Source organism: Meleagris gallopavo, chromosome 11 (assembly GCF_000146605.3).
Source record: "Meleagris gallopavo isolate NT-WF06-2002-E0010 breed Aviagen turkey brand Nicholas breeding stock chromosome 11, Turkey_5.1, whole genome shotgun sequence".
In the NCBI taxonomy this organism is placed as follows: domain Eukaryota; kingdom Metazoa; phylum Chordata; class Aves; order Galliformes; family Phasianidae; genus Meleagris; species Meleagris gallopavo.
The window spans coordinates 18,949,044-18,961,090 of NC_015021.2; the positions used below are offsets into that span (position 1 = coordinate 18,949,044).

General features: G+C 46.4%; 1 protein-coding gene across 1 annotated transcript in view; it reads left to right on the forward strand.

Annotated features, from left to right (window-relative positions):
* The first annotated feature begins 2,481 nt into the window (after window positions 1-2,481).
* LOC100543122 (protein ERGIC-53) overlaps window positions 2,482-12,047 on the forward strand; it is a 41,491-nt gene continuing 31,925 nt past the window's right edge. The window contains exon 1 of the mRNA XM_019618881.2: window positions 2,482-2,670. Within this exon, the coding sequence (XP_019474426.2) occupies window positions 2,482-2,670 (189 nt within the window). The remainder of the gene's footprint in view (window positions 2,671-12,047) is intronic.

Consider the following 12,047-nt stretch of genomic DNA (forward strand, 5'->3'; position numbering starts at 1 on the left):
CTGCCCAGGGCCCCATCCAGCCTGGCCTCGAACACCTCCAGGGATGGATGGGGCATCCGCAGCCTCTCTGGGCAGCTATTCCAGCACCTCACCACTCTCTCTGTAAAGAACTTCCCCCTGACATCCAACCTCAATCTTCCCTCCCTCAACTTCAAACCATTTCCCCTTGTCCTGCAGTTATCTCCCCTTTCAAAGAGCTGACTCCCCTCCTGTTTGTAGGCTCCCTTTAGGTACTGAAAGGCTGCAATGTGGTCACCCCGCAGCCTTCTTTTCTCCAGGCTGAACAAGCCCAGCTCCCTCAGCCTGTCTTTGTAGAGGAGGTGCTCCAGTCCCCTGATCATCTCTGTGGCTCTCCTCTGGACCCTCTCCAACAGCTCTCTGTCTTTCTTGCACTGGGGGCTCCAGACCTGGACACAGTACTGCAGATGGGGCCTCACAAGAGCAGAGCAGAGAGGGACAATCACCTCCCTGTCCCTGCTGGCCACCCCTCTGCTGATGGAGCCCAGGATCCCATTTGCTTTCCGAGCTGTAAGAGCACACTGCCAGTTCACGTTAAGCTTTTCATCCATCAGAACCCCCAGGCCCTCCTCTGCAGGACTGCTCTCAAGGACTGTTCCTTCCAGTCTGCACAGCCTTGGATTCCTCCAGACCAAGTGTAAAACCTTGCACTTTGCTGTGTTGAATGTCATTAGCTCCATTCAGTGCTGAGACCATAATACCTAATGTTCACTTCTATATGTAATTTAGAAATAGAGTGTTTCTAATATATAAATACTGAAATGTGTGTTTCATTCCCATTTTTAACCAAAAATCACTGTTTCTTCTAAAGTGTTCCTGTCACAGTTCTTTCTCTAACCACAATGGAATATTACTCTAACTGTTATAGCATTTTCCTGTTAACCAAAGGCATAGTGTACAGATGTGTAAAAAATGGAAAAGTATTCAATAAGCAGTATCTCATTGCCAGCATTCACTCCTGTTTATCATTCTGCTTCTGCTGAGAAAGGGAGCTCTGCATCTTCTCCAATTGCCAGTGAAGGAAGTGTGAGGAAATGTTCCAAGCAGAGTTCTCAATGTGAAGGACTCCTGTGCAACAGAGTGCAGCACTGCACATAACCATCATTACAGAAATTGCTTTGTTTGCAATTCTCACTACAGCTAAAGGAAAACAAAGCAATCTTTGGGTGGCTTTTTTTTTTTTGCCTGTGTGCCTTGTCTAAAACAAACACAATCTCAGCATTCTAATCCAATCTACAGAATGTCTTGCAGCAGTGACGCCTCTTTCATTTTGCCACAATCTGTGTCATTTTGCATCCACATCTCTTAACGAGTCTGAATAAAATACAGGGATTGATGTGAAAAAACACCTCGTCCTGCAACTCACCTGCGGGGTTTCCTGTGCTGTAAGTGCTGTGCTGAACTGTAATGCATTTCTCCATCCAATGTATTTTTCTGTAAGGTCTGGATGGTATACAAGTTTCGTCATACAGAAATAAACATACTGATCAGCTCTTCAGCATACTTGACATGGAAGCTCAGCGAAAAACGAGTTTATAAATTTTAATTTGCAAACTGAAATGCTGTGACTAAGAATCTCTGCAGTTAGTAACCAATTCCAGGCTTGGAGCTGATCGTGAATCGTCTCAGAGCCTCGCTGCAGTACCGCACTGTATCCGGAAGGTGGCGCAGTTCAGCACTGCCGGCGGTGGGGCGGGCACATGCAAATCTACCGCTGCGCTCAGCCAATCAGCTTCCACCGGGCGCGGAGGGGGGACAGATGGGAGCAAAGCGGTCTGGTCTCAGGGCTCGGTCTGGAGCGCAAATGGAGAAAGAGAGAAAAGACAGCATAGAGTCTACGGGGAAAGGCCGTCCAGAGCTATTGGTCCCGATACTACTTCCCGCTCTGATCGCGAAGAGGGCTCGAGATGCCAAGGTGGTAAGGGGCAAGGGTAGCAGGTATGTGATTGGCTTGGGTCTTGTACTTATGTTTAAGACCACGGAATGTGCGTTGTGGTGGAACACAAGAGCGCTGTTCCTTGTCACTCCGACTTTCCAGCCTGCTATCTCTATGGTAATAGATTCGCCAGGCGCTGGTACACGTGCACCTGTGTTCCCGGAAGTAGCGTCTGATTGTAGCGACCGCGTACGTCGCCGGTCAGTCCTCCAGAAAGTGAAACGCATGCGCTCGGTAACGCGGAAGTAGCGTCTTTCTGCAGGAACAGCTGCACGCTAGCAGCACGCTGAGCTCTCTTGAACAGGGCCTCCTTAGTTTACTACGCATGCGCACGGCAACGCGCAGGTGCCGCCGATCCTGTACGTGCAGTGCCGCATCGCAGTCAGCAGGGAGCAGCAGAGAGCCGCTGCGCATGTGCAGTGCTGACCTCCACTACGGTTTAGCAGCGTGCGCGATTCACGTGGAGGACCGACGGCCATAGAGCCTGCTGGAACCCGGAGCCTAGCGCAGGCCTGCAGGAAGTCGCTATGTTTACTTCCCGTTGCGGTGGGTCGCAGCTACGTGGCGGCGCGGTGCGCGTCGTGCGGACCCTTGAGTTACCTTTTTCGGAAGAGCTCCGGGCCCGCCAGCGATGTCCCGTTCTGCACCCAGTGAGCCTTCGGCCTTGTGCTTTTCTTCCCATGCTGATGCTGCAGCCGAGGCCCTATGAGCGGCAGGTAGGCTGCAGCACCCCTACTGCCCAGAAGGTCCTTCCAGTTAACTCCTCTCTGTATTCTTAAAACGCTTCTTGGTAAGTGCTTCTAAGAAAGACGAACGAATCAGTTTTAAACTTACAAGCTCAACCACACCACATAACCTCATCAGAAACGCTGACGTTGGATAGCATATTGCCCCGCACTGCATGCTCCCATCACGTCTCCCTGCTCTTCTGTCCAAGCAAGTCTTCTTACTGACAACACCCACATCAGTTCCTTGCATCTTCTCTCTCTCCCCCTACGAACCCCAGGGTCCTTTATTGTCCCCACACTCTTCTGTGCATTTCCATGGGACATGACAGGCCACCCGACCCCATGTGCCCATCAGCTCCACAGTGTGCTGTAGAGCACTGCAGAGACCTCTCAGTGAACTCTTTAAGTGCACACTAGGGAACTTTGCCAGGGAAATCATCTCCCTGTTAATCAGATCCCACCACTTCAATCCCCTCTCACATTTCAGGGCAGCAAATAGCCTTCTTAGATTTCCCAAGAAGTCTCCCAAGGGTCCCAGTGTACTTTAGGGCACCCTACAACAGTCCCCAGAACGCCAGGGGACCCTAACATGGACTCCAGGGCTCTCTGTTGTGACACAGAGGTCTCTCAGGGCCCTGCAGCAAGCTCTAGGAGAAGCTGTACACATCCCAGAGCTATTGAGTGTGGTCTCAGGTGCTGTAGCATATGTACGTTAGAAGTTACTACTGAATTCCAGGTAGTGAAGCAAGCTGATCCTTTACCTGTATGTGTCTGTATATATACGTGTGGGTATGTGTGTGTAGAACTACATCCATATACATGGTGCTACCAGCCATCCCCAGCAGCAGGGTTAATCAGTGCAGCAAGCATTTCACACCAGAGATAATCCACATTAAGGAGTCTGGAGTGTGCAGAGCAACACATGTGAGGCCCCTGCATGTCCAGATCCGCAGAGGGGCCTTTTTCTATCTCCTGTGAAGAAAGGTTGAGGGAGTTGGGCTTCTTTAACCTGGAGAATAGAAGGCTCGGGGGAGATCTCACTGCAGCATTCAGTACTGAAGGGAGCTTACAAGCAGGAGGGGGACTGACTTCTTATACAGTCTGATTGTGATAGGACAAGTGGGAATGGCTTTAAACTAGAAGAGGGGAGATTTAGCTGAGGTGTTAGGAAGACATTTTTTGCTCAGAGAGCGTCAAGAGCTGGCAAAGGCTGCCCATCGAGTCTGTGGATGCCCTCTCTCTGGAGACATCCAAGGACAGGTTGGATGGAGGCCTGGGCAGCCTGAGCTGATGGTTAGCAACAAACCCATGGCGGGGGGGTTGGAACGAGGTGATATTTAAGCTTCCCTCCCACCTAAGCCATTCTGTGATTCTGTGATTTTGTACAGAGGTTTGTTTTTGGCTGAAAGTGAGTAGCTGTTTATACCTTTCTGAGGTACATATGTAAACAGACTTAGGACATCAATTAGTGGCTTTGTCCTTCAGCATGGTTTCTTGCTTCTGCCCTGAAATACCATATCAGAGATATCTCAGGTTCCCATGGAGATCTCCAGAGACTCATCCAGAATGCCCTGGAGACCACTGGCTAACGAGATACCCATTTCTACAGTAAATTTACTGGATTGTCTTTTTGGCTGTTCACTCCAAACTCACTACTACTGTGCAGCCAGGGATCGCAGCTTTTCCTCTGCAGAACAGCACCCAGGGCCCTTAATATCAGCCAAAACATTTAAGCCACTACTGAGAGATGCTCTAGAATGGGTGCTGCAAACAGAAGTCTTAACTACCTTTACTCTTTTTGTCTTTACTCAGTAGCACAGAAAGTTCAGTACTGCCTTGCAGCCAAATAGATATTTCTAGTTATATGCTATGTATTTTTTTCATCTTTTCTTTGCCATATGCACAAAAACTGCATACAGAACCTCTTTAAATAAAATGTTCTGCAGGTGAATTGCCATGGTTGGAGGGTTCAGTTAAGAACTAGAGGTCTTTATAGGTAAACCAAATTGTCAGTCATTAATCTGATTACAGGTGAAGCTATATTTCTTATGATGGGAAAAGTGAACCTTCTGTTACTGACCATAATTACAAACGTGGAGTGTATCTGCATCCCTTCTAGTGAAAACTGTAAGCAGTTACCACAATACATCAGTGAGAACGCCTGTGTTTTATGTTGCCAAGCACAGTGCTGCATTCCCCAGTGGTTTTTGTTCTCACAGCCATGAACTCTGGATGGGGAAGAGCTGATCAGTCTGCTCCAGTGGCATGGTTGTAGGTATGCATTATCCCCACTCAGATCTTCATATGTGCAAACAAATCACCCTTCACAACTTGGGTCACTCAGTGCACTTATGTTTTCCCTCTCTTTCTCCCTCTCTCCCTAAACTCTCCTTTCTTGTCCCTACACTTCCTAAGACCCTCCTGTTCATTCTTCCTTAAACAATTTGACTGAAATCAACAATATGGGTCAAACAGCTGCTCTTCAAGTTGCTAGATCTCAGGAGATTCTCCTACAATAAATCAGACTACTAAGATCACTGGATGATTCTACTTTTATAGCATTTTTCCTAAGCTTTGACTATGGTTCCCTGTTAGGTTCTGTGATAAAAACTTTGTCTCCATAAACTCAAAGCACGGATAGACATTACAGCAGGTGGAGAAAGCCCCATTTTATCTCAAAGTGATAAGTCCATGTGGCAGCTCAATCAGATAGCTTTTTGCTGCGTGTTTTCTTCATTAGTGTTGCTCTGCTTCCCTGATGCATATCTTTGAAAGCAATATGCATTGAGTATTTTCAAAGCAGGAACCATCATCTTATTGCTTGCTAGTTTCCACTGACTGCTGTTGCTGTCAGAAGAACAGTTGCTTTCACTCGCTGCCTCTAATAACCCCTCTATATTTCGCGTGCCGGTACATAATCTATAGACCTGGGTAGTATGCAAACCCTCCCCATCACAGTATTGCATTAATCGCTAGCTTTCTTCTCCTGCCCTCACTCAGCCTACGCAGTCCTGGATGACTATGCGACATTCAGCTGTATGTGACGTGAATTTCAGCCTGCATTCACCATAACCACCTTATTGTTGGTGATGGGGGGACGAGGCAGAATTCCAGTGTCTGCACGCTGCTGGCTCTGTGTGGAACAGCTGACCTGCTTACAAGATGCAAGTCTTTATATCCTAACCTAGCCTTATAAAGCATCTTTTCCTCTTCTTTCATCCACCTTTAGTTCCCACAGGCCTTCATTATGAAGATTTCAATTGATGGCTGCTAACATACACTTGAGTCCAAATATCTGTGCTATTCATAGCGAAGCACTCATTCAGCTAAATGCTTGGCAGTGTCAGTGCTCCTTTGATCAAACTGAATAAAAGACTTAACCAGGTGTTCGTCATAGCCCCAGGTCATCGGAAGGAATTCAACAGTGCAGGGATGACGTGCAGAAATAAAATCTCTCTGAAGTATGCAGCGTAGATGATGCCCAGGGTTCCAGCAAACAGGAGGAAAGATTTTGCCAAAGCAGGACTTTATCTGCTGTTAGAAGCCTTTCAAAGGTGTCCTGCTAAGTGGAAGGCAGAGAGAGGTACTTACGTCTGCCTAAGTAAGACTATTCTCGTGCTGCAGGGAGCAGGGTGTGGGTTGCAGACAGACACATTACTTCATGGTGGAATTTCTCTTGTTCTTACGTGATGGGGCAAAAGTTTTCCACCTCTTCTCAGACTCCTCACTATGCCTGAGTAATGCACGACCTTACAGCCGCGTTTTTGCCAGAATAACAAGAGGTTCTGCTCTATGGATGCACATGCCTCTTGGTTCTCGTTGTGCTGTTCTACTGCTTTGCCACACACCCTCCCGGCTCTGTCAGCCTCCCACTTACGTGCCATTTTTTCCACCTTTCATCGCTGTGAAGCCCCTCTGCAGTGAACGATTCCCGCAGAGCTCTTACAAGTCTCACTGGAGCAACAGGGGGCGCTCTCGCACCGCAGTCTCTGCACGGCCGCATCAGTTTCGCGAACGGCGCCTGGAATCTATCAGCTCTGGCAATCATTTGTCACCGCGTGGTTAATTCTCCAGTTTGCAACTTATTGCCAATGCTAAGAATACTCCATGAAAACGGATAGCAAAGATGCGCTCCTCGGCTGTGTGAGTTTCCCTAAAGTTGCTTTATGCTGTCTCCAACTCAAGAACAGACGAGCAATTCATTCCATCAGTGGCTGAGACCCTTTCATCTCACCTCGTCCTTCTCTGCTTCTCTTTCTGCTTCCTCCTGCACATCAGAACTAGAAACAGGAGGGCACAGTATAAAGAATTTCATCAGGGGATTTGAAAGTAACCTATCGAAGCTTTTAGTCCATCTCAGTTCCTTCACATGCAGCATTGCTTTGCCCCACAATCCAAAGTTGCAAACACATGGCAGCTGCAAAGGAGCTGCCAAACGTGACACATCCGCGCAGTGGAGCACTGCCCGTTCTGCTGCCTCAAGGTGCTCGCTGTGGGCCAGCAAGGATAGAACCAGGCCAACCCTGCTATCCTTCTTTCTTAGCGCAGCACGGGCTTCCCTGGAGAACCCCTTTGCCCATCCCAACAGCTCTGCCAGCCTTCTGCCCTTTGTACACCGTTCCCTCGCTTCTCTTCTTGCATCTGCTCTGCAGACACAGGTTCTGCTGTTTGTTTTTGCTGCATACCTGCTGAGGAATGAAATGGTATGTCACTTCAGTGTTTTTCAGTTGTGATTCCTGCTGATCATACCTACGCTTCCTTTCCTGTGCCTGTCTTATAGGCACCCATCAGAGGTTACATCTATGCACATCCTACATTGTCTTTAAGCTGCAGCAAATAAGGCTTGGGATCAGCACTCATACTAAGCCCACATTTTCACAGAGCCACTATCTGTAGCCATGCAGTTGTATTGCTGGGTTTGCTGATTTGCCATCTGCAATTATCTCATTTGGTGAACAAGCTCCTGAGCTGCTCTCTCCGTCTTGTACTCCCTGGACCAGAGGGAGAAGCCAAGCTCTTCGGTTGACTCCTACAATCATGGTATCCTACAGGAATACATGAACCTTGTAGAAAAGGCTCCCAACCCCTGCCTTTAGCACTGTATTTCACACAAACATGAAATATGGGAACTATTCTTGGAGCAGAGACAAAACAGCTCCCAGATGAAGAGTCTTATCTGCCTTCTCTGACTTTCTGCACAATGCCCTGCTTCAAAAGGCAGTAAGTGAATGGTCAGAATCATTTCTTATCCTTTCTCCTAGAAAGATATGGTGTGGTGATTTGAAATGTGCAAACTTCCTACAGATTAAAAGAGAATTGGACAAGCTATCTTGCTTCTTGAGCAAGTGCTTCGGTCACTGGACTAATGGAAACCCATGAGAGAATGCTGCTGGATGTTCAGAAACACACAAATTTGGCAGGATATATTACACTGAGAAAAAATACCTGGACTGGGGCCTTCATGTGACTCAGAGGAACATTTACTATCTGCACAATGACTGGACTGAAACTAGCTTTTCTTAAACCATCCCCACCATTCTGAGCTGACCTAGAAGAGGAACAGGAATTCATGGCATGTTCTTACTGCAAAATAAGCCAATGCCAGAGAACTAGTTTCACTTTGGACCTGCCACTAACACTGCACAACTCTTGAATCATGATAAATAGCAATTTATAAGAGATCTGGCACACCACAGAGCTGGCAATGGACAGTGCACACAAGACTGTATCAGAACTGGTTCCCCAAACTCTTTGCTGCCTTCTTCTTCAGGTTTTATACTTCAAACTGTACACTCTAATGCCACTCTGTGCAGCAAGCTGTGTATACTCTCCAAAGTTGTATTGCTTGCTCTGTCTCAGGCACTATGAACTGGAAAAGCATACATGCATAAAAACACCATGTATTAGGAGAGGGCTCTCATGCAGCCCAGCTGAAACCCAGAATTAAAAGTCAGATAACAGGGAAATATCTAAACCTGAGTGTTCCTGCCAGTGAACCAAAAACCTGCAGCAGGAATTACTCATATCTGTAAAAGTGAGGATTAAAGTATTGTCGTATTTTAAGCCTTGAAGGAGAGCTGTAATTAAAGCCAGACTGAAATTTTACACCAAATCCTAACTGAAGAAAAAAAATGTCTCCCTAAAGATGCTGTACTTCCCTTGTGTGCTTCACAGGGAAAGCCCAGTATTTTGGAAACATCACTAGTCCAAAAACCCAAAGACTTCTATTTGCTCAAGAATTCTCATACATTCCTTCCTGGGATAAAACAAACTGGTAATCCTCATCATTGGAGAAACAATGTTTATCAATACATAAACTGTTTATTTAAAAATAAAATAAGGACAAAATTTAAATCTACTACAGTTAATGGAAGCCCTCAGTAGCCTGAGATCCAGCTTCTCATAACCCAGAAGAGCAGAGACAACATTAGCATCGTCACACTTCTGCCCTTAGCCATGACCCCTTTGGCACAAGGCTGAAGGCAGAGGGAGGGCAGGCTGCACTGCAGCAATGCAGGGTACAGGCTGCTGGTGCAGATGCAGGACGACCACTGCACGCCACCTCCTGTATAAACCTCAGTGCATTTTGTGTACAGGAAATCGTTGCTGTGGAAATGCATTCTTTTGTTGTTGTTGTTGCTTTTTCCATGCTGCAACAGCAGTTTTCCATTACTTCTTTCTTTTTGTTACTCAGTTCTGCTCTGGGTGAAGTTTTCCCCATCTCTGTAAAATGTTAAGAGTCTGGTGGCTGGGAAGTATTGCACAGGTGTGGAGGAAGGGTAAAACGTGGTCATGCGTGGATGGAGTGGTTTCTTCCCGACGGTGTTAAGAACCCAGTTGTTCTTGCAAGTGAAAGGCTCCGTCTTGTTGGCCATCCATAAATAGGTCTCCATCCAGACGTACAGGATGAGACCCTGTGTTAGCAAAAGTAACCAAGCCATGAGGTCAGTACAGGACAATGGGAAAAACTGAACTCTGTTACGACTGACCGTCATGTTGATAAATGCAGCTTCATTGTTTTTTATAAACAAAATTAAACTTAATTTGCTTCACAGTGGCTAAGGTGCCGTTAATTCAAAAACCCACCAAATTACTCACTAGACACAGTTAATAGTCAGCAGACCACATAGACCAGGCTTTGAAAGCATTTAATATTCACTGAAGTGCTGCTTGTATCCAATTATAACTCACTACTTGCCATCTTAACAATTTAAATCTGTCCACTCTTTAGAGAAGGGGGAAAAAAAGCACTAATCAAAGACATGAATGCACCTTTTGCTTTTGACAGCATTAAATTAAAACTAAATGGTAGATCTTGAATGAGTTATTCTGCAAGAATAAAGGCATTAATGAGGTAATTTCATTATAGAGGCTCATCCAAGCCTATGTGAAAACAAGGGAAGTAAATGGAGAGGAAAGCCACCGAGGAAATTAGGGTTCCTTCCACACTAATTAATGTTTTGGAGCATTTAGTATAGGCACCAAATTAACTGCTCCAAAGAACTCCATTGAAGAAAAAAAATACATTGTTGCCCTGCCATGTAATTAGAAGACAGTACAAGGAGAACACTTAATGAGTATAAAGCCAGCCTTTAACTTACTCTGCCCAGCTTCTGAAAACATGCCATTGTGGAGGCCTAAGTTTAAGGAAGCAACAGGCGTACAATATAGGATTGTTTAGGTCCTTCTGTTCGGTGAGCTGTAAACAGGTAGCCCTGAATGAGAGACTCTGGGACTCCTGGGAGGCCCGGCTTCCCAGCAAAAAAAGACTTAAATGCATCCAGAGGGAAGTAAAAAAGGTGAATAGGCCCAGCGCAGCTCGCCCAGTGAATGCTCACTGCTGTCTTAAAAGATTACATGATGTTGTGCCACCCCCTCTCATTGAGTTATCTTTACACTGCTTTTGTCTCCTCTAATTGGAGCTGATGAGGTGCTAATTGGTTGCTTTTTAAAAAAAGCACTGCTTAAGCACTGGCAAGCAGAGTAAGACAGCGTGAGTGGAGTTAATGAGGGCTTAGCACCCCACAGACCTCAAGCAGCCCCACCGCCATGTATAGGCAGCCTTCCTGTCGGAATAAACGAGCACGTGAAGGGACAGGGCCGAATTTAGGTAAATGTCAACGAGAGGGTTGTGAGAAAAGGGGCAGCGCCAGGCACGGCAGAGCCCGGCTCATGGCAGGCACCCGATGGGCGCCTCTCTCCGGGAGACTTTGTTTTGTTTGGGGAGGGCTGACAGGTTTATGCTAAGAAAGAATACGAAGAATCTATCTGCTCTGTTGCTGACGTTGCCCAGCAGTAGCAATCCTGCAGGTTTACTGAACGCGATGCTGCAAACGCACACGGTGAGCACCATCTTCTGCCGTGTCTGAGCCTGCTTGTATGTCATCTACACAGACGTAGAAGGATCACAGAATGATCTTTCAGTATCCATCCGGCTGTGTTTTTTACATACATGTGATGCCTTTGGGGCTCGAGGAAGAAGTTGGCCCATCGCAGAACCGTCCGGGTTGGTAAAGACCTTCAAGCTCATCAAGTCCAACTATCAACCTGACATCAGACTGTCCCCCTTACTGCTATAGCCAGGCATCTCTTAGACCTCCCCCCAAGGAAGGGGGACTTCCCTGGGCAGCTCTAAGTATGTTTATCTTGAATAAAAATTCTGTCAAGTGTGTAAAACACTTATTTAACTGAAGTACAGCCGAGCTTCTGCACTGCTTGGTTCTCCCAGTTTTTGCCTGTCACAAAAATACATGAACCTAAATAACAAAAAAGGACTTTCATGCAGCACTTCAAATTCTGTACTTGCTGACTGTAAGATTTTAAACACAAGCAGTTGTCATAAAGTCACACAGTAAATAGAACAGATTCATAGAATGGCTGGGTCCATCCATAAGCTCCCCTCCAAGGACCCTAAAGGTCGTCCAGTTCCAACCCCTGCCATGGGCTGGTTGCCCCCACCAGGTCAGGCTGCACAGGGCCCCACTCAGCCTGGCCTTGAATATGACATTATTAAACATGATATCGTAATTAGACTGAATGTTAACTGATGTCTGCTATCCTGTATTAGGAAAAGACCTAAATACAATTTGCTTAGATTTCATTGGAGTGGAAGGAAGTCTTGTTTGGAAAAGAGAGTTAGATATGGCTAAGGTTTTATTATATTAAAAAGATTCATTTAGAAGGTAGATTTTGCATACCTCCGTGATCTGTGGATTGTTCTTTTTAGGCAGCACTTTCACTGCTGTGTGGTAAAACCCTACATTGAGATATGAACTCCAGCAGAGGATGTGATACTGACATTGCCAACTCCTCTCCCCCCTTTCACAGTCTCTAAACCCTTCAAAATCCCTCTGGGAAAAAAAAGG